At 39.9% G+C, this 25,250-nt stretch overlaps 3 protein-coding genes across 6 annotated transcripts; 1 reads left to right on the top strand and 2 right to left on the bottom strand.

The window, feature by feature from the left end:
• Nucleotides 1–1,494: 1,494 nt before the first annotated feature.
• Nucleotides 1,495–10,845, bottom strand: u2af2a (U2 small nuclear RNA auxiliary factor 2a). Of its 2 annotated transcripts, none has more exons than XM_030748944.1 (12): nucleotides 10,260–10,308; nucleotides 9,020–9,161; nucleotides 7,294–7,329; nucleotides 6,886–6,989; nucleotides 6,347–6,498; nucleotides 6,064–6,180; nucleotides 5,797–5,953; nucleotides 5,617–5,696; nucleotides 4,404–4,526; nucleotides 4,230–4,316; nucleotides 2,403–2,651; nucleotides 1,495–2,293 (listed from the first exon to the last, which is right to left on the bottom strand). In XM_030748944.1, the coding sequence occupies exons 1-12, from the start codon at nucleotides 10,306–10,308 to the stop codon at nucleotides 2,159–2,161; spliced, it is 1,431 nt and encodes a 476-aa protein (XP_030604804.1). In that variant the 3' UTR covers nucleotides 1,495–2,158. The 2 variants fall into 2 exon arrangements, with proteins under 2 accessions (XP_030604804.1, XP_030604805.1); XM_030748945.1 differs by having other exon boundaries at nucleotides 1,496–2,293; nucleotides 5,815–5,953; nucleotides 10,260–10,845.
• Nucleotides 10,846–16,440: 5,595 nt separating this feature from the next.
• On the bottom strand, nucleotides 16,441–23,490 carry ccdc106a (coiled-coil domain containing 106a). Of its 3 annotated transcripts, XM_030748950.1 has the most exons (9): nucleotides 23,356–23,445; nucleotides 22,997–23,053; nucleotides 22,840–22,909; nucleotides 22,656–22,754; nucleotides 22,320–22,541; nucleotides 22,054–22,110; nucleotides 21,404–21,685; nucleotides 21,110–21,280; nucleotides 16,441–19,639 (listed from the first exon to the last, which is right to left on the bottom strand). In XM_030748950.1, the coding sequence occupies exons 3-9, from the start codon at nucleotides 22,907–22,909 to the stop codon at nucleotides 19,323–19,325; spliced, it is 1,218 nt and encodes a 405-aa protein (XP_030604810.1). In that variant the 5' UTR covers nucleotides 22,997–23,053; nucleotides 23,356–23,445; the 3' UTR covers nucleotides 16,441–19,322. The 3 variants fall into 3 exon arrangements, with proteins under 3 accessions (XP_030604810.1, XP_030604808.1, XP_030604809.1); XM_030748948.1 differs by lacking the exon at nucleotides 22,997–23,053 and having other exon boundaries at nucleotides 23,356–23,490; XM_030748949.1 differs by lacking the exon at nucleotides 22,997–23,053 and having other exon boundaries at nucleotides 23,380–23,456.
• A 357-nt stretch (nucleotides 23,491–23,847) lies between these two features.
• LOC115793820 (transmembrane protein 238-like) lies at nucleotides 23,848–24,868 on the top strand. The gene is made up of 2 exons (XM_030748957.1): nucleotides 23,848–23,971; nucleotides 24,358–24,868. Exons 1-2 carry the CDS (start codon nucleotides 23,898–23,900, stop codon nucleotides 24,692–24,694), a joined length of 411 nt encoding a protein of 136 aa, XP_030604817.1. The 5' UTR covers nucleotides 23,848–23,897; the 3' UTR covers nucleotides 24,695–24,868.
• The last annotated feature ends 382 nt before the right edge of the window (nucleotides 24,869–25,250 follow it).

Genomic DNA, 25,250 nt, shown 5'->3' on the forward strand with positions numbered 1-25,250 from the left:
TGTATATGCTACCTTACATTAAAAAGTTGGTCTTGTTACTGTGAAATAGCACCATCATTTGGACACTGCCAATAACTACACAGCTTGATTAATTGTGCCATCAGGTGAATGAAGCTGACTCTCCAGCAGCTCCAGTCTGCTCCATCTCCATTATTAACTGTGCTACAGTGTGGTGAATGGATGTGGGTGTGCATAAGAGGAAGCACCAAGGAAAAAAGAAAGCAGTCATGTAAATTCATGTTTAATCAACATTTGAAAACAAATTGGACAAATGAAAGACTGCTTCTGCTTTTATAAACTATATGTGGCTTTTAGGATTTAGATCATTTAAGAAATCACATTTTTTTTTTCCAGAGAAAAAGAAATTAAATGACACAAAAAAAGCAGATTTTCAGAAATTAAGGAGTAACATCTCTAAAGTGTTATCACTGACAAAATCTCTCTTTCAACACTGTAAGCAAACCAAAGGATCAAATGAAAGCATAGTCTCAAGCCCATACAGTGTGAACATGTGGTCCTCAGAGAATACAGGGCAGAAGGTGAGGGAGATGAGTGACAAGCAGATTTTCTCTAAGTACATAAGCACAGTTTTCTAAACAACCAAATGGCTGACCTCTGATTTAGTGAAATTCCCAAACAGTACAGCAGGAGGAAAATCACTGATGCCAAACACTAAAATGTGATTTTGAATGTTGAAATTCAGTGTATTTTATTTGTCTGGAGCCCAAATTTCTGAAGGAGATTGCAATATTTTACTTTTAATTCTTCAGTAAGATTCTTTTGAAAGACAAATCAGGCATTTTGTGGTTTTGGTTTCACTCTGCAGTACAACACGAGGCGTGGGTATTAGTCACGTGTTTATTTGGTCTTGTCAAAGAGGTGAGACGCTGCACAAAACAAACAACCGGGTCCAAACACATCTTACATCCCAAATCTGCTGGGAAACAAGGAAAAATGTGAGCTGACTGAAAGACAAGATAGTGACTATACATGAATATATAGACATCATTGAGAGAGGGGCAAGCCATATTTCTTTCCATTGCAAATTGACATGTAATAACATTAAGGCTCATTGGTAAGGAAGAGATATATATTCCCCATGAAATCCCCTCCCAATCGGTCTTTATTGTCTCTATATCAGGGCTGAACTGCTGAGACAAAACAATCTCACCTTTAAAATGCTGTTCACAAAAGATGGACGTGACAAAAGTTGCAGAAAAATGAAAAAAAAGAAAAAAGAAAAAAGCGCATAATTAAAAATTCTTTTTTGCAATTTGTGTTATTCTAAGGGCCAGAACGCATATTACAGCTGAAATCAGTGAAGCTACACACAGTATCAGAACAGTTACAGTTGACATTCAGATAGAGTCCAATCAGACAACAGATTTTCTAGAGATCGTCCTGAGGGGGGGCAGCAGTCTGATGAAAATGAAGGAACATAAGGAAATGATTGAGTCCAAACGGGGTGGGGGTGGGGGTAGGGGTGGGTGGGGCAAAATAAGAGTATTCACTTGCCTTTCTAATGATGACAGAAACGCTGAGGTGGATGTTACAGCTACTGTGTATCTACACTGGATGGTCAAAAAAATGCCCTCCCATCTTCCTCTCCATCTCCCCCATATCTCCCTTTCACAAATACACCCCAACGCCCCCTCCCCCAAATCTCCTCTTCTCAACCAGAATCTTCCAGTAAGTTCCCTACCGCAGCGCCTTCCTAATGTACTTAAAACAGGCTAACTCCATTTAAATACAAACCTTAAAGTGTGGCACCCCCCTCCCACCCAGAAATGACATCCCTGTCTCACAAAGTATAAAAAAATGTTCACCCAACCCCTGGACCTATTATTACACACATTTTTTTTTCTCCAAAAATCTTTGACTTCCCCACCCACCCAGCTACACCACTAGCACCCAAACCTAGCCCCCCCTCTGTTATTTACTGAAAAGAAACCATACCAATTCTCCTCCAATTCAAAATATTTTTTAACAGCTGAACATTTCATCAAGATCTCGAATGATAACCTGGATATCACCACAGCCAAACAAATAATACTCCCAGATCTACTTGAAATGTTGCTCTACAAAAATCACTTTGGGGGCTGATTTGGAAACTGGCAGTGTATACCCTCCCCCCTCCCCTCTTCTTTTCATGCGTCCTCTACCAGAAATCCCGGCGGTGATAGGCGTCTGGGTCGCAGTATTTGGTCACCACCACCCTGTTGGCAAACTTCCTGCCTGTCAGCCCCTGCATGGCCTTCTGGGAGTCAAAAACTGATGTGAACTCCACAAAGATCTGAAAATGGTTAAAAAAAAAAACTGCAGTGAGGACTTTGACATATCAAAGCACTCTTTTAACATAAGTCAAACTGTGGATTTATGAATCTAATGTAAACAGCTCCCACCTTGCCAGTTCCAGGCACTTCCAGGCCGTCGACAGGTCGAGGTATCTCAATGCTCTTAACTTGGCCATACTTGCTGCACTCATCCCTGACATCCTCCACAATCTCCTCATACTCTTCATCATCCAACAGCTCTTCAGGAGCCACCATGTTCATCAGACACAACACCTCCGTGGGCAGACCTCCCATCTGAGTCACGGAGCTGTTCAGACCGGGCACCTGCAGCGTCACTGGGGTCTGATTTATACTCGACTGGAAGAAGAGACATAAAGGTTAGATCTGGGCTCATCACAGCTTGCTCTAGGTTTTAATTGAATATTCTGTATATCTGTTTCCACTGCTAAAAACTATTACCACTACTCTTAGAAAAAACTTCAAGTATTGGTCCACATAAAGTATAAAACTCACTTTTTACTTCAGTGACATTTGAGTAAAAATAGGACAGCAACCTCCTTGCAGATTAATTTGTTTTTTTTGGTTTCTGGCAACTTTGTAAGCAGTTGCGGTGACTACAAGACGATTGCAAAGGTCGCCTGGCGGGAGGCAACCTTTAATACATACACATAAATTCATGTGAATTTCTGCGTATGTGGATGGCAAATACATTTTTCATTATTTATCAAAGTTAATCACAAGCAGATTGCATGTAACTGCCAATCTGACCCCATTAAATCGCAGACCAACAGCAGACTGACTCCATCTTCCTGCCATTTTAATTAATGTCTTGATGCACAAAAGCCGCCTTGGAATCTGAAACTGACTGCGAGTGGTCGCAGACCCGTTCCCCATCTTTGAAGCAACCAATTCAAAGGAAACAAGACACATGGTTGCAATAATTTTGGTCTCCAACCTCTGCTTTTCCTAGTGTGACTGTAGCGTCAACCTTAGTTTTCAGGTGAACCAGCCACTTGAAAACACCCTTTTCGTGCCATTTTGATTAACTGATTTCATGTTGAGCTTCAGTCAGCAGTATTTCTCTTGCCATAACAGGTTATTAATCAATGTTTCATATTACATGAATACTGTACTGTATTCCTTTGAATCTGAAGACACACACAGGTGGACTGCACAAAGTTTAGCTTAGGCAGTAATAGGGACAAATGACAACGTGCTGCTACATGTCTTATCTGCTTATTTTAATAAAATATTTGAGGATGTTTTGTATAATATACATAATTTTACTTTTTTTCCCCCCTGTTGTTTCTGATTAAACTATGGGTAATCGTTTACTACATTTTAAAAATCATGATGCAAATAGAGCAGCCCCACCGTTTATTTCATGTAAGTGGCTACCAAGTTAAATGTCAGACTGGTAAATGTTCTGGCACTAGTAGAATTAACCCTTTAACAGTGGCGATTGCTGCCGATGCACCTGTTACCTGACCTTACTTGCCACAAACCGCTGGTTAACACTGAGCGCATCACCGCAGAGACGTCAGATCAAACGTACTTTAAACTACCGTAATTACGCGACCGTTTGTCCTATTGGAAAAATCCAAAGGGTTTCTGAAAGCTGAGAAATTGTGCTTCACACCCAATATAGGGTTATAACAGTAATTGTTGCCAGTCCATGAACGACAGGACATGAAGTATGTTCTGTCGCCGACGACAGGTTCGGTATTAAAAGGTTAATAGATTGTTAGGCCTTTCAACTAAACTGTACTTGTAACTTTGTATTTAGATGAGCATTTGTTAATTGTTAAAGTAAAGAGTAGCTGGATGAATTACTGGAGGAGAGAGACCAAACAATTTATCTTCGTTTTTGAATCTCTAAAACAGCATCCATCCTCCCACCCTCTGCTGCCATCTGTCCAGCTCCTGGACACTCACCAGAGTTGCATTCTTCGATCCCACACTGGCTCTCTGCACCAGAAGCTTCTTGTCTCCCAGCTGCATGCCGTTCAGACCAGCAATAGCCTATAATGATATCAACAAGGCTGAAAAACCATGCTTTCAAAAATGTATACAATAGGCATAGAATTTTATATTTGTTGGCCTGGTTACCTGATCATTAAGGTTGACATCAACATATTCACAAAAGGCATATCCTTTGGATAAGCCTGTAGCGCTGTCCTTCACCAGGTTAAAAGCCTTCAGAGGGCCAAATGACGTCAGCAGCTCTTTCACCTAGTACACAGGATGCATAAAAGTCACACTCAACATTGCTAACACCAGACATTCCTATTATGAACAACACAGTTCAAAGTTTGTTATTGGGTTACATCACAGCAAGCATGAAAGAATACTACAATGCTTATTCTTTTATGCTTCATTTTACAGTATGTATACTGTCACTATGTTTCAATGCTGGTGAGGATTTAAGGCAGAATTGTGCACAATTTTATAAGGTAAGGCATAATGAAAGAGAATGGACGCTGAGGGGTTCTTCAAATTTTAGCCCAGTGCGAAATACAGGATTCAAATTATAACTAAAAAGAAATAAATAATTCAGTGACGGTGAACAGTTGGATAATATAGTGTATGTAATATTCTGACAATGGTTGGTCCTACGGGTCACTGAAGACACCTGAATCTGACTGGACCATGTGACTTGATGCCGATAGGGAGTATGACTCCCTCTAGTCTGTGTTACAATGCTCTGAAAATAAGATGCACGTTTACCTGCAGCTATTGTTAATAAACATTCCTTAAGCAACACGTCAAGTGTGCTATCCTTGTGAGTCTACGAAGACAAGAAACAAGACAAGCTCCTAGGATTTTATGTTTAATCGGCAGTCCAAAATTGTCCTTTAAGCTAATTTTTTTCATCTACTTCCCCCTTGGTTTCACACTGGTCGCCAATTTCCCACGCAAAATCAAGCGTGAACAGAACCATCGCGAGTCCACATTGTGAACAAAACTGGCCGTGCCCGGTGGCAGGCTGCAAACTGTGGTGAAATAATACCATAGTGCAGCGATCTAGCCACAGAACGAAAAAAAAAATCTGTCTGGTATCGGCAGTGGGTGGTGTGCATGGAGTGTGCATGCCCACTTGCTAATTGCAGTGACATAACAGTTCAGATAGATAGCGAACCAGTTAAATTCTCAGCCTGGCGCAAGGCAACCTCAGCATGGTGCAGTGATCAACCACTGGCTAGAACCCCGCCAAGGGTTGTTAAGACTGTTTTGCAAAGCAATGTAAGTTCATTGTGCAGTATAATTGGTGCATCAGCTGTACTCCACTTTAAAAGTGAGCTGAGTGAGCAGAAACACTGACCTGGTCATCATTCAGGTAGTTGGGCAAGCCACCAATGAAGAGTTTGTGAGCAGAGTCTGGGACCACTGTGGACACCACACCTGCAGGAGGAGCAATAGTCAGAAACATTAATGGAGAAACAGAATTCACACAAAGTAGAATTTGCTGAGAATTGTGCCAGAAGTAATTAGGGTTAAAAACCATTAATTGTCTGTATACCAGGCACATAGACACTGGGGTTCTCGCTCATGCCAGGCAGGGGCTGGTAATCGTGGGGACGGCGAATCTTAAGACTCTGGCCTTGAAAGATGATGCCATCAAAGGCCATTGCCTGTGTTGTTTCATCCACAGAACGGAACTACACAGAAAAAAAAAAAAAGTTGACTTACTTCAAAACTGTATAATTAAACAAGCATTTAGGGCTATACCCAGTGGGAATAAATTACATTCATGGGAGTATCGGCTCACCTCAAGGAAGGCAAAGTTCTTATCCTGGTTGATCTGCACTGCAAGAACAGGATTTCCAGGGGCCTGAGTAAGACCACCCAAACGCATCTGGGCATTAAAGAAGTCCATCATTGACTCCTGCACCGAAGGAAGGGGAAAAAAAATTAATAAATTGTGTTAATTTACCACATACTGATATCATGACAGATAATTACACTACACAAAACAGACAAAACAGAAGAATAAGTTACTGTAGGATGTTTATAGGATTGGAGCCAAAGCTACATGCTGTCCTGTTACTCACCTCTGTGATACCAAAGGGGATGTTGCCAACATAGAGCCGACGAGCCTGTCGGGTCATCTGGCTACCCACTACAGGTACTGGGGTTGGAGTAACAGCCAGGCCATCTGGAGTCATGGTTGGCAGGAGGGCCGTAGCTGGGATCTGGCCTGCAGCTAGAGTGCAAAGACAGGAAATATTTAACAACCTCTTTTTTTGTTTTTTTGTTTTCCAATCAAGCCATATGGCAGATTAATACGCACATTAACGTGGAACTATTATGCTAATTTCCAGCTCCATATTTTGCATTCTTGGACTCTTTTCATCTTATGCTGGGGGCTTGGTGTAGCCCCTCAATTCTGCTTCTCTTTTGTTAAGGGTTAAAAGGATCACTTTCACATACACACTGACCTCATTATTTTAAACTTTAGCCATGTTTAATATATGAGGGAAAAAAGGAATTACTTAACAGATCCACTTTAAAGGCATGCTCAAGTAAAACAGCATCAAATACTGTAGTAAACATATAAACAGATGAAGCAAGAAGGAAAACAGATGGTTACCTTGCATGGCTTTGTACTGCATGGGAGTGATGTGTTCAAAACCAGGCGGAGGGACATCCCAGTACTTTTTCACCTTCTTCTTCTTCTCACGGTGGGGAGACCGACTGAGGAACAGAAAATAGGGGGCATAAAAGTAACAGTCAACATGTAACGTATCTCATTAGCTCAGCACTGAACTACTACAGGAGACAATGGTTTATGTTTTCAGAAATAAACAGAAAAAAAAAGACTACATTTCAGTCAAAACATTGTATAACTCAAGGTAAAGATGATAAAAGGGATAGAAAACCCTCAACCAGTCAGTTATTTACATACTAAGTAAATGGTACACAGATTCATGAGCAGATCATTAAAATCCAGTTGCTGCAGTAATGCACAAACCATCTTTGTGTTAATTTGCTGTATTACCTTCCAGCATTGTCCTGGGGGAAGCTGGATGGTGAGCTGAAATGACATCGGAAGGGTTTCACATTTCTCTCAAATAAATCAACACATTAACCAACATTTCCACTTCACAAAATTAGAGCCTCAGTTTTGAGCATAACTATCGAGATCCTTGGAGATCTATGCATTTCTAAAAGTCAGTCACTAAGTGGGCCTCAAAGCAGGCACAATTTCAAACAATTAATGATGCAACGAACGCATAAATTATATCCTTAAAAATGGAAAGGTCAGCTTTTACATCTTTTGACCAACTACTAGCACTGCACATCCACAAGTAACGTGTTTTATATTGGCACTGAAAAGCAAAGAGCAGCAGTCAAGCAAAGAGGTCACATTCACAGCCAGTAGGAAATAAGTAGCAGGGAACTTTGCAGACATCTGCAGGAGAACATAATGGAGTCACTAAGGAAATGCATGAGTTCAATGAAAACCTGTTTAATATAAATGCAATCCAAAGGTGACTATAAAAAATATATTGTCTAATTGTGAAAAAAAAAGATGTACAAGGGTTGTATGTGTTTTCCATCAACAAGCAGAACATTTTTCCACAGCAAGAACCCTAATGAGGTTTGATCAAAGACCACAGATCAGGCTTGTCACGAGGAAAAAAAACAAAAAAAAAAACACAAAGAGCGAGCACATTTCAGAAACACTTGATATTACGAAACATCAAAGTGAATATGCAAAGAATCTACATTTAAGAAATTTTCCTTTTTAGGAGTTCTATTAATAACAGTTGTGTTTTTTTTTTTTTTTTTATTCTAGGAAGGACCTGAAATTATGTTTTCAAAACCATTTATAACTTATCTTGATATTCTGCACGATGAGTTCAAGAATCCACAGTAAGTGACAGTAGTTCAGCACCTAAACTAGTGTTATTAGGCCTGATGACTGGGTTTAGAGAAATAAGATAAAAATGTCATCAGCCAGAACATTCACAATTAATAATAAAAAAAAATAAATAATTTACAGGGTAAACTGCACTGCATTTTCTGAGGCCCAAGTATTTAAACTTAAGAGAGTCTTTAAATTTTTTTTTTTAAATAAATAAAATCACTGTAATCTATTATTATACTTTACAGCTACAACTTCCTGCAGAAATCTGCCAAGCTTTGTGGATTTGTTGTTCTGAACAGCATCTGAATATGCTATTAATACACAGAAAAAAAAAAAATGAAAAAGAACAGATGACAGCAAAAGCTAGGAAGGAGAGGTCTGCATTTTGCAAACAAAACAAATTTTTATGATGTCAGTTCTTTTATGTGCTTGAATTTGGACATTGCAGGCACCTACTGTACAGCATGAAACTGGCTAAATGTCAATGCAAAGTGGAGGGTGTTTAGACATACTGGTGTCTCAACACATTTATCTAAATACAGAGAAAATTTAAAACTCCAAAACGTCTCAAAGTCTTTGCATGCTTGTGTCCATCTGTGAGTGCCATATTTACTCTGAGTCACATGCTGAGCTTATTATATGTGAAGTAGCTTTTTTTTTTTTTTTAAATTTAATGGGAAGGTTCCCAGAGGGTTAATATACGCCATACTATTATTTGCAGATGCTTCATTTTCCACCAATGTGGTTATTACATGAAGTACAACTACATTCCATTATGGTGGCACGATTGTGGATGTGACACAGAAGCTTTGACAGCTTGTTGGCCCAGATGTGGCTGTATACTGGTACTAACCTGCGTCTGTGTCTCCGCTCCTTACTGTCTCCACGGCGGTCTCTGCTGCGTCTGTCCCTGTCTCTGCTCCTCCTTTTCCTCTCTCTGCTGCGGCTGCGGGAGGAGGACCGACGGTGGTGGCGATTCTCTTTGTCTCTTTCAGCTGCAGGAATTAAATATTAAGTGTTTAGTAACTTGCATGACTGCACAAGAATGGGATACACAGCTAGCTGGGGATTTACACCAGTTAGGCACAACGTTAAAACCACTGAGAGGTGACATTAATAACACTGATCATCTTGTTACAGTGCAGTTTTCAGCTGGAAAATCTTGAATGTTAATTTGTCACCATCCAACTGCACATCATCCCCCCTGACTTGCACTCCCAGATAGCAACTGTATCCACACAGAGGGAAAGGGGAAAAAACCTACAAACATGCCATCCATAGATCCCCAGAAATCCCTGTCCATGCCCTACTGGGTTTGAGCTGTTTTGGCAGCCCTATGGGTGTCACTCAATAAGCTGGTGGTTTTATTGTTGTGGAAGAACGGTGTACACACAGTGTAACTCTCACATTGGTGCAACAGTTCTGAGGGTTATAATGCAGGACAGTTTACATTATAATGCGATTCTAAACCTGGTTGCGGTCGCATTTTTAAAAGAAGACCACAGCTTTTATAGTTGTATGCTGAATAATTTGGTCACCTCACGGAGTTTCATAAACGCTATCAACTACCTGGGTGCAGCTCACTGTGTGTGGACAAATGTAGCTTATGACCAAATCTAGCTTGACACAGTTTGTATGGGATAAGTACGGTAGCAACTGGTGGTGTGGAGTTACTGGTTATGAGTCGAAAAGTTAGAAGAGGTAACAACCAATCTGGACTGGAGACATTTAGTGTACGCAACCGCTGCGAAGATTCAATGCTAGCTGCAGCATTTTTTAGTCAGCTGGTCTCGGATCATATAAACTCACCACGCTTTAAAGAAACACAGTTACCTTGTTTTTTTGGTTTTTTTTTTAGTTCGGCTACTGGCAAACTTAAAAGGAAAAGTCAGCATTAGTTGAAATTATCATTCAACAAGATAAAATGACGAGCGACACCCCCGTAAGACCGTGGGCTACTAAGTTGCTTAATATTGTTCCAGTAAATAGACATATCCACGGCTGGATAAACTGATAGCGGCCTGTGAAAACATAGGTCTCGTTTGTATAGGTCTGCCGTTTGTAACTGTTGATGTAAAAACCGATTCGTTTACCTTGTTTGTTCTCAGACAGCTGTCTTTCAAATTCGTCGAAGTCCGACATCTCTCTGCTGAAGGCTGCTACGCTTTCGGGGACTGCGTTGTTCAGTTGGCGGTGGCTAGCTTAAGCTAGCAACAAAGTGAACAACACTTTTAAAAACAAGTGTCGCGTAGATTGAGCTCCGGAAAGTTAGCCTCGACTAGTAGCTTACGTAACGACAGATTTAGCAAAAAATGTTAACTAGCACATAGATTAACGGCCGAGTATTTGTTTACAACGTAACAGGCAGAATCATTGATAAAGAAAACGTGTTCGCATGGGTTAGCCTGCTAATGTTAGCTAACTAGCTTGTAGCAAAGTCTAGAAGAATAGTGGGCCCGTGACTCGTAGCTAGCTAGCTACCAACGCCGAATGAATGAGCTTCTTTGGGAGCCCAAAGCAAACCCCGGTGAGTCACTGATCCAGGAGATGCAGTTGTTTGACTTTATAAGCCAAAATGCATGCGCTTTCAAATATTTCGAAGCGAGAGAAAACAATTAAGATTTCGGTATGCCCGCTTTTTTTGCTCCGTCTCCCTGGCACCCCGTGACACAGGAAGTTGATGAATACCTTGTTTCCGGTGAGTGAGAAAGACGTGGTGCTCCGGGGTCAGTTTTCGCCTTTTTCTTGTTTTTTTCCCATCTAAGTTGATTTATCTGCTAAGGACTTGCTAAAGTCTAAAGTGGAAACAGAGCTTTATTTTGCAGTTTTGTTACTTACAAGTAAAGACTAAATCCCTTAACTTTAAATTTAGAGGCTCGTTTTTAGTTAATTTTCTTCTTCTTTAGTGGTCACCACAGTGGATCATATGCCTCCATCTTACCATGTCCCTAGCATCATCTTCTGTCACACCAGCACTCTGCAGGTCCTCCATAACTACATCAATTCATCTTCTCTGAGGTTTTCCTCTTTTTCTCTTGCCTGGCTGCTACATATTTAACATCCTTTGTCCAGTATGTCCATTATCCCTCCTCTGCAGATGTCCAAGCCATCTCAGCCTTGTCTCTCTAACTTTGTCTCCATCTGCTCAACCTGAGCTTTCCCGCTGATGTACTCATTTCTAATCATGTCCATTCTGGTTACTCCCAATGAAAATCTTTACATCTTCAACTCCGCCTCTAGTCTTTTTGTTAGTGCCACCATCTTCAAACCGTACATCATATCAGGTCTCTCTACCGTCTTGTAAACCTTCCCTTTCAGTCTTGCTACTATCTTTCTGTCACAAGTTACCCACAACACTAATCCCCACCTGCTCTACACTGCCTTCACCTCTCTTGTGCACTGTCTGTTGCTTTGGATGGTTGAACCCAGGTATTTAAAGTCATCCACTTCACTACCTCGGCTCCTTGCATGTTCACCTTTCCAATTGTCTCCTTTTCATTCACACACACGTATTCTGTCTTGTTTCTACTGATTCCCATTCCTCTTCTCTCCAGTGCATACCTACACCTCTTCCACCTGCTCTACAGATCATATTGTGGTCTGTGAACATCATAGTCCACGGGGACTCCTGCCGGATTTCATCTGTCAACCTGTCCATCACCACTGCAAACAAGAAGGGGCTCAAAGACAACCCCTGATGTAATCCCACCCCCACCTTCAACCGATCTGTCACTCCTACCACAAACCTCACTACTGATTTGCTGTCCTCATACATGTCCCGCACCACCCTCACATACTTCTCTGCTACTCCTGACTTCTTCATGCAGTACCACACTTCTTCTCAGCACCCTATCACATGCTTTCTCTAGATCAACTCCTGACCTTCTCTATACTTCTCCATCAGCACTCTCAAAGCAAACATCCCACCTGTAGTGTGATTTCTCAGCATGAAGCCATGGTATGGTATGGCATGACTCATCAACTTTAGTCCTCTGTAGTTACTACAGCTCTGTACATCACCCTTCTTCTTGAACATTGGTACCAGTACACTACTTCTCCATTTCTCAGACATGGTAAATGGACTGGTTCTTATATACCGTTATTCTACTCTACTCAAAGTGCTTTATACAACATGGCTTCTTTCACCCATTCATACAAGCACTTTTTTCTACATCTAAGTGCTTTCTATCTAACATGCACACTACAGTGAACACATTGAGAGCAATTTGGGGTTCAGTATCTTACCCAAGGCTACTTTGGCATGCAGACTGGAGAAGCCAGGGATCGAACCACCCACCTTTCAAAAGCAGGTGACTTGCTCTACCTCCTGAGCTTTGTCCAGGATTGTGTTAAACAATCTGGTCAAAAAGTGCACTTCCCTCTCTCCTAGACATGTCCATGTGTCTACCGGTATTTCATCTTGGTCAAATTCCTTTCCACTTTTCATTCTCTTTGTAGCTCCCCTTATTTCCTCCTTACTAATCCTCTGCACTTCCTAATTCATTAATTATTCTCTATCCATCCTATGGCATATAGCTCAATGAATAGAATACAATATGCCCAAACAAATATCTTAATAAGGAAAAACTAATCTGAATTCAAAATAAATGCAATAAAGTAAAATTAAAAAATATCACATCACATAAAAGTGGCTTAGCAAAACAGTGTAAAATGTAGTAGCCAGTGCAATAAAGTGGCTTGTGTTTGGTGCTGTGAGAGTACAGGCCTGAAATAAACTGTTAACTTGAGAAAACTCTCTGTTAGACAGATGTGTTGCACAAAATATGAAAGATTTCCTGTATCTGTCCTTGTAGCAGCAGAGCTGAATCAGTCTGTTGGAGAAGGCGCTCTGCAGCCTGTCGAGTAAGTGGTGCAGAGGGTGGTCATGATGCCCATGATGGATAGCAGCTTGTTCAGTGACCACCTCTCCACCACAGCTTCAAGCGTGTCCAGTTTGCAGCCAATCACAGAGCCAGCCTTCCTGATCAGTTTAACCAGTTTGGCGCCATCACCATCTTGATGGTGATGGCACCATGTGGCTCCCATCACCATCAAGATGGTGATGGCACCATGTGGCTCCCCCAGCAGACCATATTGCACTTGCTACAAGTGAGGGATAGAAAATATCCAAGATGTTGCTGCACAAGTTGAAGGATTTCAGCTTCTTTCGGAAACAGAGCATGCTCCTCTGTTTCTCATATAGAGCTTCGCTGTTGAGACTTCCAGTTCAGCCTATTGTGAATGTGGACATTATTATGCTAGGAAAATGCACACAGAGACCATATTCACAGTTTTTGCTCAATGACACACTTCATTCTTCACTTTTAATTAGGGGAACTGGAAATTATAATACAAAGGACCAAGTCAGCATCTGTTTTAGTCAATCAGCATAACAGTCAGTAAGCACATTTAATTATATACATGTGTTTCAAATTAAAGGGGAAAACCCCAAACCATATCTTCAATGAAATAATATGGTGGTAGTAAATGATTTAATAATTGATCAACATATTGATTTATTCTACCTGGTTACAGCAGGATGAATATGCTAGTATGACTTGGGGATGTTGATTCATTTAAACTGTCAGAAAGCTGAAAGCACAGGTTGAGGAACCAAAAACCCAGATAGAGATTTAATTCATTTGAAAGCCTGACTCTCAGCCTTGTACACCCAAATTGGAAAACTCAAAAAAAAAAAAAAACCTGTTTTCTTTGTTGTGTTCTATCATCCACCTGACCCTTACTCAGAGTTTCTATCTGATTTTAGTGCTCAGTTCAGATAAAAAAAAAAAATATATATATATAATGGGTGATTTTAACATCCATGTAAATACTGAACATCTAAATCTTGTTCTGACATATGACATAGAAACTGAAGACTTAACAGGATTTCCCTGAAAACCCTCTTTTGTCTGATCATTTCTTAATAACATTTCAATTTACAATAATAGATTACACAGTAGTGAGGAATAAATTTAATTACAGCAGAAGTCTTTCAGAAAGTGCTATAATTAAGTTTAAGGATATAATTCCTCCATTATTATCCTCTTCGGTGCCATGTGCCAACACAGTGCAGAGCAGCTACCTAAACTCTACTCCCACAGAGGTATATTATCTCCTAGATGGTTTTACATCATGACTGCATACGACTCTGGATACTGTGCCTTTTTTAAAAGAGAAAACCTCAAATCAGAAGTGTTTGAATCCCTGGTACAACACAAATGTGCCGCTTAAAGCAGCTAACCCATAAACTGGAGAGGAAATGGCATCTTTCTAATTTAGAAGATGTTCATTTAGCCTGGAAAAAAAGAGTTTGTTGCCCTATAAAAAAGTCCTCTGTAAAGCTAGCACATCACTTCATCACATCACGCAGCTGACTGTCCCTCCCTGAGCCTGGTTCTGCCGGAGGTTTCTTCCTGTTAAAAGGGAGTTTTTCCTTCCCACTGTTGCCAAGTCCTTGCACATGGGGGTCATCTGATTGTTGGGGTTTTCTCTATATCAGTGGTTCCCAAAGTCAAGAGTGCTGCAACCATGGATGAAAGTAAGCCGGTACGGTCTGGTACTGCGTACCACTAAAAGATTCTGCGCCGTTATGCAGTACCTGGAAGAGGGGGAGCGGCTGTCTGCTGTAAAGCCGTCATTCAGAACCAGTCACGGCTGCCCTTTGGGTCAGAATAGATCCGCTAGCAATAAGCAGTCTAAAACACGACTTAATCAGTTAAAAAAAATAGCTTTTTTTTTCTCATTTCAAATTGTTTCTGAACTGTTCGTGCTATGCTGGAGCCTCAATTCTCTAGCTTCTCTCCCCTCGGAGCTCGAGGCTTTCGTCAACGGCCAGCCTTTAAAACGTTCACCGCTACGTTTAATGTCTGTCTACTCGTTACAAAATATCCCATTTAAAAGCAAAGAGAGATTAACTAATTGTGTTTCATGTTATTCTGCTCAGTTTTGGCAAGAATTTAAAACTACTTTCACTCCTGGCTGCAACCCACTTAAAAACCTGAAAATCCCATGGGGTCCCCTGGTCATCCCATAGAACCGGCCTCATGGCATGGGTTACTGCAAATCTCTGGAGCTTGAAAACTGAACTGAAGAAGTCTGAAACGTCTTCAGGAAACTTAAAGAAGTCCAGTCACCTTTTTTCAAGCTCCAGAGACTACTATGACCTGGATGACGGATAACCTACACAAACATGTTACTGCAAATCAATAAATTTTCCAAGTTAAATAAGTTATTGCCGTTACCCTGTGATAAAACCTGATCTTTTCACTTTGCAAACAATGTGAATTATACAGTGCTGTGGAAAAAATACTTCCTGATTTGTTTTGTTTGTCACATTTCAAACAAATCAAACAAACAAACAAATTTTAGTAGTAGACAAAGATAACCCGAGTAAACACAAAATAGAGTTTTAAATGATGTCATTTATTAAGAGGAAAAAGCTATCTAAACCTGACTGGCCCTGTGTGAAAAAGTATTTGCCCCCTAAACCTAATAACTGGTTGTGCCACCTTTAGCAGCAAGAACTGCACTCAAGCATTTGTGATAATTGGCAGTGAGTCTTTGATATGGCTTGTTAAATCAGGAATTCGCTGTTATTAACCACATTTTTTTTGGAAAGCTGAGTTCAATTTCAGTAGCCACACCCAGGTCTGATTACTACCAGACCTGTTGAATCAAGAAATCACTTAAATAGATCCTGTCTGACAAACTGAAGTAGGCTAAAATATCTCAAAATGCAACTCATCATGCCATGATCTAAAGAAATAGATGAGACACAAAGTCCTTGACATTGATCAGTCTGGAAAGGGTTACAAATCCATTTCTAAGGCTTTGGGACCCCGTCAAACCACAGTAAGAGCCATTATCCACAAATAGAGAAAACGTGGAACAGTGGTGAACCTTCCCAGGAATGGCCCACCTACCAAACTTACTCCAAGAGCTCATGAAAGCTCATCCAGGAGGTCACAAAAGAACCCAAAACAACATCTAAAGAACTGCAGGCCTCACTTGTTTTAGATAGGATCAGAGTTCATGATTCAACAATAAGAAAGAGGCTGGGCTTGCCCCACATTTGCCAAAAAAACATCTTGATGATCCCCAAGACAAAAGTGAAATTTTTGGGAAGGTCTGAGTACCTTCACATCAGGAGTAAGACTAACACAGTATTTCAAAAAAAAAAAGAACATCATACCAACAGTCAAACATGGTCGTTTTTCATTCTTTATTTACTCATGTTATCTTTGTCCAATATTAAAATTTGTTTGATCTCAGATGTGTGACAAATATGCAAAAAACAAGAAATCAGTAAAGGGGCAAATACTTTTTCACAGCACTGTGAACTTGGGCAATTACACCCACCAGCTCTCAGCCCAGTATTAGTTTTCAATTTTGTACCAACACATTGGACAGCATGCTCCATCAAATCAGCAACTGAGGCGTGTCTTCAGTAGAAAAGTTGGATAGAAGCTGTTCTGGATAGAATGGGGTGGCACAGTAACTTACTGAGACACTTCATGTTGGTAAGTGCATTAAAATAGAAATCAAAAGAATAACCCACTCTTTTGGAGATCACAGTCTTTCGCACAACGATATAATTATTGCAATAACAATAACAGGACAGAACAAAATAAGAAATTAGACCTATTTTTCAGAAATGAAATATTTTAATTAGTATTATGTTCTAACAGTACAGTTCATGATCATAAACAGTGGTGCTGTGCAATTTTACAGATGAATAAATCAACATTTTGTATGAAATCTATGCTTTAATGACTTCTGAGTCTTACTATACATTTGGTGACTAATATGTTACGTTTTTTAAACACTGCACACTGGTATGAATTTTAAAAGACACTTTAGCAGCTTCACTGCTTGCTCTTTAGTTCTACAGCCAGACACTAAAACTCTCTTGAGGTCCACAAATTGGAGTACTTATCACTGTTAGCAAAACAGGTTATTGAGATATGAAAATTTAAACAGTATCTCACTGCAACCTAGTCTGTTTTAGTCTAAGAGAGCTTATTTTCTCACTTCACTGGTATACACACCATACATTACTGTACAATATAGTCAATGTGTGTGCCTCTTTGAAATATAAAATACCCTTATAAACTACAGATCACTGAAGAGCTCTTTTCACATGCACTTGTAGTGACAATGAGAAAGCACTGGGAATGAAAAATGCATCCTCTGTCAGCATAAGCTAGCCCCTTGTGCTAAAGTTGTAATTAACACAGTAAAAATGTTTCACAATTTTTCACAAGGAACCAAAAGTTACACAATGTTACTTAAAACCAGTATAGTAATAATAACTGGTGTAAAGGCTCCAAAACCATATTTTACAAAATGTGTTAGTGTCACAATGCATTATAGAAGCCTCAGTATCAGAAGCATAAGAAGTGACATCTACTGTAATTTAGTGCAGATCATGTACAAAAAGGACTGTTGCACTCCTCAGTGAAGTAATACAGCACTGTTGTTGTTAAAACTGGACAGAAGACCAACTGGAAGTCATATTATTATTAATACTAACCCTCAAGCAACCGAGCTATTTTATGACTAAAGCGACTGAGTGGTCATTTATGACCCCATTATTCATGTTTATCATACCTAAACGGTTTCCTTTATCTATGACAGATATTCTAAAATGTTCCAAGATCAGTTCCACCAGATCTTTATGCCACAGTCAGCTGGTTTAGAGGGAATGTACTGCCTGAAAGTGCACCTGCCCCAGAACTCTACCAGGTGTTCATCCACGCAGCGATCAGTACCAGGAATGTAGTGTCTGGGTAACCTGCCTGCCTCCAGTTGCTTGGCTGTCAAACCACATGTGCTTCATGATGTCTGAATATTGATAGGTCTGTTAGCCATGGTGCGATACAACGCATTATGATGTAAAGATTACAGGTTCATACGTGACATCTCACAACTTTCCATTATCCTGGCCACAAAATGGGCCTATTCCGGTAAAAAATGGTGAAAAGTTGTAGGAGAAGCAGACCGACCAATTCATGACAGGAAACATTTTTACAATTAGGAGATCACAATGATGCACATAAATATGGCTGAGGTCGTAAATGACGCTACTTGGTCACCTGAAGTTTAAGCAAACACAAAAATATCAGTAATATTTTTCTGGCTATTTTAATTTGAAACTCAAAATTGTTTCTCAGATGCCTAGAAGTATGATATTGACAAAAACACCATTTGTACCACACTCCTAATTATAGCCAAGTCATGATTGTATCCATTTCCTCTCCTTTGGAGAAAAGAAGAGCTTCTCTCATGCAAGGAACTCACAAAAAAATGTGTTAAGGCAAGTAAAATTAAGGGAGAGTATGATGACAAATGTAAAAATAATAGAACAAAGGATCTGTGGAATGTAAACATAATTAAATTGTGATGTAAGGTATATCAATATTCTATAAAATCTAGGGAGTGAAGCAGAATTTTACCATAAATGGACACTGTGATTGAAGGCTACCATATGCTTAAAACTGTGTCAAAAAATTGCGTACACATAAATTGATACGACTTACTATGATATAAAGTGATTTAAGATGTCACTAACAAAAGCGATCTTGACAGTAAAACACTGAACTCCTGACCTCTAGCTGATTCAGATTTTGTGAACAGAAGAGGAAACAACAGTTCATCTCTGCGAGATAAAGGCTGGAACTTAAATGAGATAAGCTGGAGACACTCAGTTAAGTACTGGGAAAAACAGTCTCCTCTACAATCCCAGTAAAGACACATTGTTGTTCACCAAATCTGGATCACCCAGACATGTCATCCTGCCCTCAACAACAGAAGCATGTTTTTTTTTTTTTTCCTTTCTGCCTGCAGCAGGCACCCCCACATCCTTAACACCCACTGAAGTAAAGATTTGTTGAAAAGCCTGACCTGCACTGTGTGGATGCTTGTAAAAATAAGATGTGAAGGCTTTGTCTGAGATAAAGAGTATGTCAGTCACAGTTTACATGGCCATATCCAGACTGCTGAGATAGTAAAATAATAAATAATAATAATAAAAAAATAACCTCAACATCTCTGTTCCTTGGGGGTGAACTGGCCTGCTGCAGCAGAACCCAACTGCCTTTTTCTTTTTCTCACCTAACTACTCACATCATTGTTGTCTAGAGACATCTCCTCCCTTAGTGTCTGAACCTGTAGGAGATGGGTAGAAGCAGGTTATTCTTCTTCAGGGCTTGGACTCTGTTAAGTGTCTCTTCATCCAGGGCAGTGTAGCAGCGCCGGGCATAATCCAACAGCTTCTCCTTGGATGGGTCAAACTCCCCCACTTCTGCCACCTTCTCTGGAGCCACTAGTAGCAGCTCAGCAATGGGTGTGGTAGAGGCCACTGTGTTGCGGTCAACGCCATGAATCTGGAAGGCTTTGGACATATTTTTGAGTCGCTGGTATGTAAGCAGAATCTTCTTGTAGCGGAAAAGCACTCCAGCAGCATCTTTCACTGAAGGAGAAATATACACAGGTGAGTCAGCTATAGCAAATTCATGAGCATTGTCTACAGTCATGACCACAGTATATAAAAGATGGTTTAAGCCACCATGATGTCACACAGTGATTTGTGTAAGCTGTTTTTAAGCATCAACTTAAGCATTTTAAGGGAGGGAGTCCTTCACCAAACCACCTGATCAACAGGCTCCAACGTGAAGAAAAGTGAACTTTGTAGCTGCTCCCATCCACGTCCATTTGTTTTACACAGCGAAAAATCTGCACTAAAGCTCAGCAGTTAAAATGAAATATGCAGATGAGCTTTTAATTTAAGCCTATGTATGTAACCTACGTAAGTGTTCAACATCATTTAAGCTTGTGCAAGATGCACTGTGTGTGTTACTTAGTCTGATACGATGTTTAGATCAGGCAGCTGACGGCAGCCGTCCTGCAGAGGGGAATCTAAATGGGGCATGGGGGTGTATGAGACTGTATTTATTTCAAGGCTATTGTAACATTATTTTGCAGAGATAGATTAATATAAAATATAAATAAAATATTATGTTATTTATACTATATTAATATTTTGAAAATATAAAAATTAAAGCTTGTTTTCATAGACCAGTAAAAACCAGTAAAACGCTGAGCCACTGACCTGGGTCTGTTGGGTTTGATACAAAATTATTATATTATTATTATATTATTAACATTAATTATTAACATCTACACCATCAGAATTTGTTTTCTGCAGCAGGAACCATTGCATCAAAGAAAAGGGCAAATCTCAGTTCTGAGAATGTTGATATGCTCGCTTTTCTTCATTGCAGCCACCACATGCTCCTTTAAAGGCTTACAACTCCACATACTCACTCATTTACTCGCACACTTAAACACGCAGACACACCCGTGCACAAAAACACATATACATGAGCACACACACCAAATCTACCTCATCCAGGAGATACAATACTGTCAGGACTACTGATATAAGAAAGCCTTTCATGGTAACAGAATAAAGGCTACATTATTTAATGCTTTAGTTTAGGTTGTACGTATACCTTATTGTATTTTGCATTACTGTACTTCTGATTATTTATTTTTGCATTTAAGAAAATGTTTTCTTTAAAAATATGATTTTAATATAGCATGTAAATGCACTGAAAGGGTTTAGTTTTTTTTTTTGACAGATGTTGTATGCAGTTAAACTATTAAAACATTGCAATTTTAAAATGGAAACCAATGAGCAGTTCATTTTAAAAGATGCTTTTTCTCTTTTGAATATTTATTATTGCTTTCTTATCCGATTACTCAATTAATCGAGCAATCAAATAAGAATTATTAATAGAATACTCAATGAATAAAATAATCAATAGCTGCTGCCCTGATTGAGATATCTTGCAACCAGAGGCGTTGTCCCTGCTGGTCATTAGAAAGAAGGCAAGTTTAAGGCACCCAGAAGCTACATGCATTTTTTAAATACAGTCACCTCTTTGCCGTTCTCTTGGAGCTCGGAAGACCCGCCTTCTTTTTAACTGGTGTCTGTTGCTATTAATGGTATCTGACATCACATCTTCCCCTGATATCATCTCCTCCTCCTCCTCAATGTAGCCATCCTGCTCAAGATACTCATCTGATTCGCCCAGTAGTGAGAGGGAATCTAACGAGACAAAAATGTTCTACTTAACTAAACTCAATGGTTAAAAGCTAACATGTATAAAACACTGATTGGATTTAATTTATTATGGTAATGCATAGCTTTATGCTGTGTCAAGTGTATTACCTGGGCCTACGTTGCTATGCCCACTCATTTCATTCATGGACGACCTTGTAGCACTGTTACTGTTGCCACTGCTGCCACTGGCTGTGGTACTGGAAGTACTATGGCTATGGCCTTGCAAAATGGCCTGGGATTGTGTGGAGTTGAAGAGAGCATTCATAGATGCAAGCTGATTGGTCAACGAACTGGTCACGTGGTTTTTTGAAGGCACCATGGTTGGAGGACCAGGCCTTCGCTGCATGAAGTGACGTGAGGAAAAATGCTGAGAGTCGGTCTTTTGTTGTTCTACAAAGAGAAGAAAACCTGAGAATCTGCAAACTAAGATCAAATATATGAAGCACATTACAACATAAACTGTCTGTGCAGGTAGGTCTGGGGAAGCCCTGGCTCAGGAGCAGGTCATTTACTAATGGGAAGGTTGGTGGTTTGAATCCTGACTGCTCCAGTCTGTAAGATTCTAAACCCAGAGTTGCTCCCAATGTATTCATCGGAGTGTGATTGTGTGTGTGACTGTTAGATAGAAAGTGCTTGTATGAATGTTGGTTAATGAGACATGCTGTATAATCCTCTTTGAGTGCTCATGTAGAGTAGAAAAGCACTACATAATAACTAGTCCATTTACCATGTCTATTTATGACTTTTTAAATTTTTACCAGCAGGACGATCTTCCTCTCGTCTTGCCCTCCAGTTAAATCGTCTTGATTCATATCCTATAGAGAGGCAAATAGCATTATGAGAATTTATTTTCCATTCTAAAAGACTTGCTTAAAAAAATAATTTTCTCATTAATTAAGTAACATTAATGTAACCAGGCCTCTCCCCCAGTGACACATAGGACAGGCGCCAACCCCCCCACCTATGGATTAACCATGGTCAAACTGTTAGATGTGATATCAACTCATCTGTCCCCTGTTCTCACCATTACTGTACTGGCTCTGGCTCTGCTCCTGTCCCTGGCTCTTTGTGGAAAAGATGAACCGGTCCAGCTGGCAACGGAGGAAGTCCCTTTCCTCTTCCAAGTCCTCAATTCTTTTCTGCAGCCAAGAGTTCTTCTCCAGAGAGATCTGCAGCTGGGTCCGCAGGTTGGTGATCACCATGTAGGAATTGTTGACTGGAGATGGACCAGCTGACGAGGGCGACTCTGAAGAGTACCAATGGGATAGTGTGGCAAATAACTAATACTGCACATCAAGAGACTGTGCATATACACCAAGTTATTGTACACTTGATTTTAAATATTGATCCTGACATTCACCATCAAAATTCTGATCACTCTGGTTGAAAAATCCCTGCTGCTCAAAGTTGCTCTCCTCATAGGGGATGGAAATTTCATAGGCATCCTCATTTTTTGGCGCTGAGGAAAGACAACAGTAATTAATTATCACGCTTGACCCAAAGGCAGGGCAGTTATATGGGCTGGGAACACTTAGAAATCTTACTCTGCAGGTGGATTGAGCCTGCGTGGCTCTTGGATGTGGACGCAGCATCATTCCTGTTTCCGTCCTCCATCTCATACCACAGACAAATCTTTGATTAGTGCACAATTTAAAAGATGTCGCAACTTCAGCGACTTTGTTACATAGTGGTGATGCTCACATTTTTCTGAAGAGCCAAAGCTCACCGGTAACCTTTTTCAACGTTGGGGCTGTTGTGCTTATGCAACCGAAGAGAGCCAAAAACCCACAGCTAATTTTATTACACAGCTCTCGGCTAAGCAAATATAAACTATTATAGTTAAACTGGTTGTATTACTCAAATATAAGTTTGTAGCGGCCTGCTACGGCGCTCGCAAGGAAGCTCTATGTTAGCCTCATGTAATATTAGCAAAAAACAAATTAGCTACAATATAAAATTACAATCCCTTTCTTTCTGCACACTCAGTAGTTTCTTGCCTTTACTCTCACATCATTATAATCTCCGAGCTCCTAAAATAATCTGCAGAAACTGGTACATACCACTTTATGTTTGTAATAACTTACTCCTGCACATGTAATAAGACGTTATAACTCCGTCATATCTCCATTTCACCAGTTCGTCGGCTAGCTAACAAGCTAACAATAACAATTATCGCTTTTATTTTTTTCCCCAACACTCTTACGTCATTTCCGGATGTCCGTTCGCTGCAGATACTGACGATAAAAGACGTTTATTTTTTAATACCGCCATTTAATACTATTTAAAAAAATATATATATATATTTATATATATGTATATGTGTGTATCTAAATATATATGTAAATATAAACGCTTAGGTATATTTATATGAAAATAACGTTTATATGTAGTAAACATTATTTGCAGATACTTGAAAAAATTCTTACTTTTAAACTCATGTGTCTTGACAAAATGTTAAATAAAAATAAACAAATTTTTCTACTCACGTGTTTCGACACACTTTATTGTTTTTCTCTGCAGTGGGAAAACTGCAGGACAGGTAGAACTGGTGACGAGGTGACCAGGTGTCAGGTTTCAGTTTTGTTGACTGGTGACAGACTGCATGCGGAAGGACATAAAAAGCGCAGTTCCATTAGAAACGTTTGAATTTAAAGAAGTTAACAACGTAAGGCAGGGGTAGGTGTTTTATATTTTCTTTTTGGTTTGGTTTGCTTCATAAAATGTAGTTTTAGCTCATGTAAAGTATATAATGCTTATAAAAGGCATCAAACGTGCTTTTCCAGGTGTGGCACTTATACAAGCATGGCTGGTGTAAACAGTGTTAGAAAACAAAATCAGCATTGCATCTATGTATCTATCTATGTGTCTATCTATGTATGTATCTATCTATCAATTCTTTAGGTACAAAGAGATGAAAGTCAGGAACCTACTTATTTGATAAGCTGTAAATGTCATAGTTTAAATATTTTATATCTAGTAAATCTAACTTTTTTAATATGGAGTCAAAAGTCATGAGCTGACATGTTACAGGATGTTAAAGCTCTCCTCCCTCTGTCTTTCAGTGCAGTAATGGCACAGAAGTATGATGGCTTGTCCCACTGTAAGCTGGCTCTGGTGTTTGCTGTGCTAATGGACCTGCTGGGTGTGTTATCCCTGCTGCTGGGGGTCTTTGCCCCACTAGAGATCCAAGGCCAAGACTTTGGGGATCTGCTGGTGTACACAGGAGCTTTGCTGGTACTGTTTTCCCTAGCTGGCTGGGTCATGTGGTACAGTGGCAACATTGAGGGTCTGCCCTCAAAAACAGAGCTCGGTGGAGTTGTGGGTGGCGCTGTGGACAAACTTGCCCGAAGCCTGAGTCGCAGGATACGGCTGACCAGGACTCATAGCAGCCCATCATAGGAAGAGGAGCCCCAAGACACCAAAGACTGAGTGACTTGGGTTGTCTTTATTTAAGGAGAAGCCAAACTGCCTGAGGCAAATGAGTGTCAATACCATTTGCTGTTCTCTTTACAAGAGATCATGTGAATGAGGTGATGTTAATAACACCACCTCATTCACATGAAAAAGACCTGTTATGCCATATCTTTTTTTTTTTTTTTTAATAAGCAAAACTAGGATAACCTGTTTATTCTCTACCTAATACAAAAGGAATACTATACAGATGTTAAAGAGATGACTATGGAGCATTGCCTCCCACTTGAAAATTATTCATTCATTTACTGAACTATTTGTGTCGCATTGCTGGAACAAATTATAGCAGCACCACAGGGAGCAAAAGACTGTACTTTAACAACTGAAGGCATTTTAATGACAATCATCATATTTGCACAAGGTGTAGTCAAAACAGTCCTTTCAAGAAGAATAAAGAACTGCTATGACATCAGGATGTGTACACCAACTTGTAACTGCATATAAATACTGCATAAGACTCTTGAAAGAACTTCCCTCCCTTATT

The sequence above is a fragment of the Archocentrus centrarchus genome, chromosome 16, assembly GCF_007364275.1.
Source record: "Archocentrus centrarchus isolate MPI-CPG fArcCen1 chromosome 16, fArcCen1, whole genome shotgun sequence".
In the NCBI taxonomy this organism is placed as follows: domain Eukaryota; kingdom Metazoa; phylum Chordata; class Actinopteri; order Cichliformes; family Cichlidae; genus Archocentrus; species Archocentrus centrarchus.

What these genes read in the sequence shown, in the direction of transcription:
- LOC115793820 (XM_030748957.1), top strand. Translation starts at nt 23,898, where the DNA reads ATGCGGAAGGACATAAAAAGCGCAGTTCCATTAGAAACGTTTGAATTT. An exon ending in GTTAACAACGTAAGGCAGGG is followed by an intron (nt 23,972 to 24,357) that starts GTAGGTGTTTTA and finishes TCTGTCTTTCAG; the next exon opens with TGCAGTAATGGCACAGAAGT.
- ccdc106a (XM_030748948.1), bottom strand. Translation starts at nt 22,909, where the DNA reads ATGGAGGACGGAAACAGGAATGATGCTGCGTCCACATCCAAGAGCCAC. An exon ending in CCAGAGCCAGTACAGTAATG is followed by an intron (nt 22,111 to 22,319) that starts GTGAGAACAGGG and finishes GCCTCTCTATAG; the next exon opens with GATATGAATCAAGACGATTT. An exon ending in TCCAAGAGAACGGCAAAGAG is followed by an intron (nt 19,640 to 21,109) that starts GTGACTGTATTT and finishes TTTCTCCTTCAG; the next exon opens with TGAAAGATGCTGCTGGAGTG.
- u2af2a (XM_030748944.1), bottom strand. Translation starts at nt 10,308, where the DNA reads ATGTCGGACTTCGACGAATTTGAAAGACAGCTGTCTGAGAACAAACAA. An exon ending in GAGCGGAGACACAGACGCAG is followed by an intron (nt 7,330 to 9,019) that starts GTTAGTACCAGT and finishes ATGTCATTTCAG; the next exon opens with CTCACCATCCAGCTTCCCCC. An exon ending in CCCCAGGACAATGCTGGAAG is followed by an intron (nt 6,990 to 7,293) that starts GTAATACAGCAA and finishes TCTGTTCCTCAG; the next exon opens with TCGGTCTCCCCACCGTGAGA.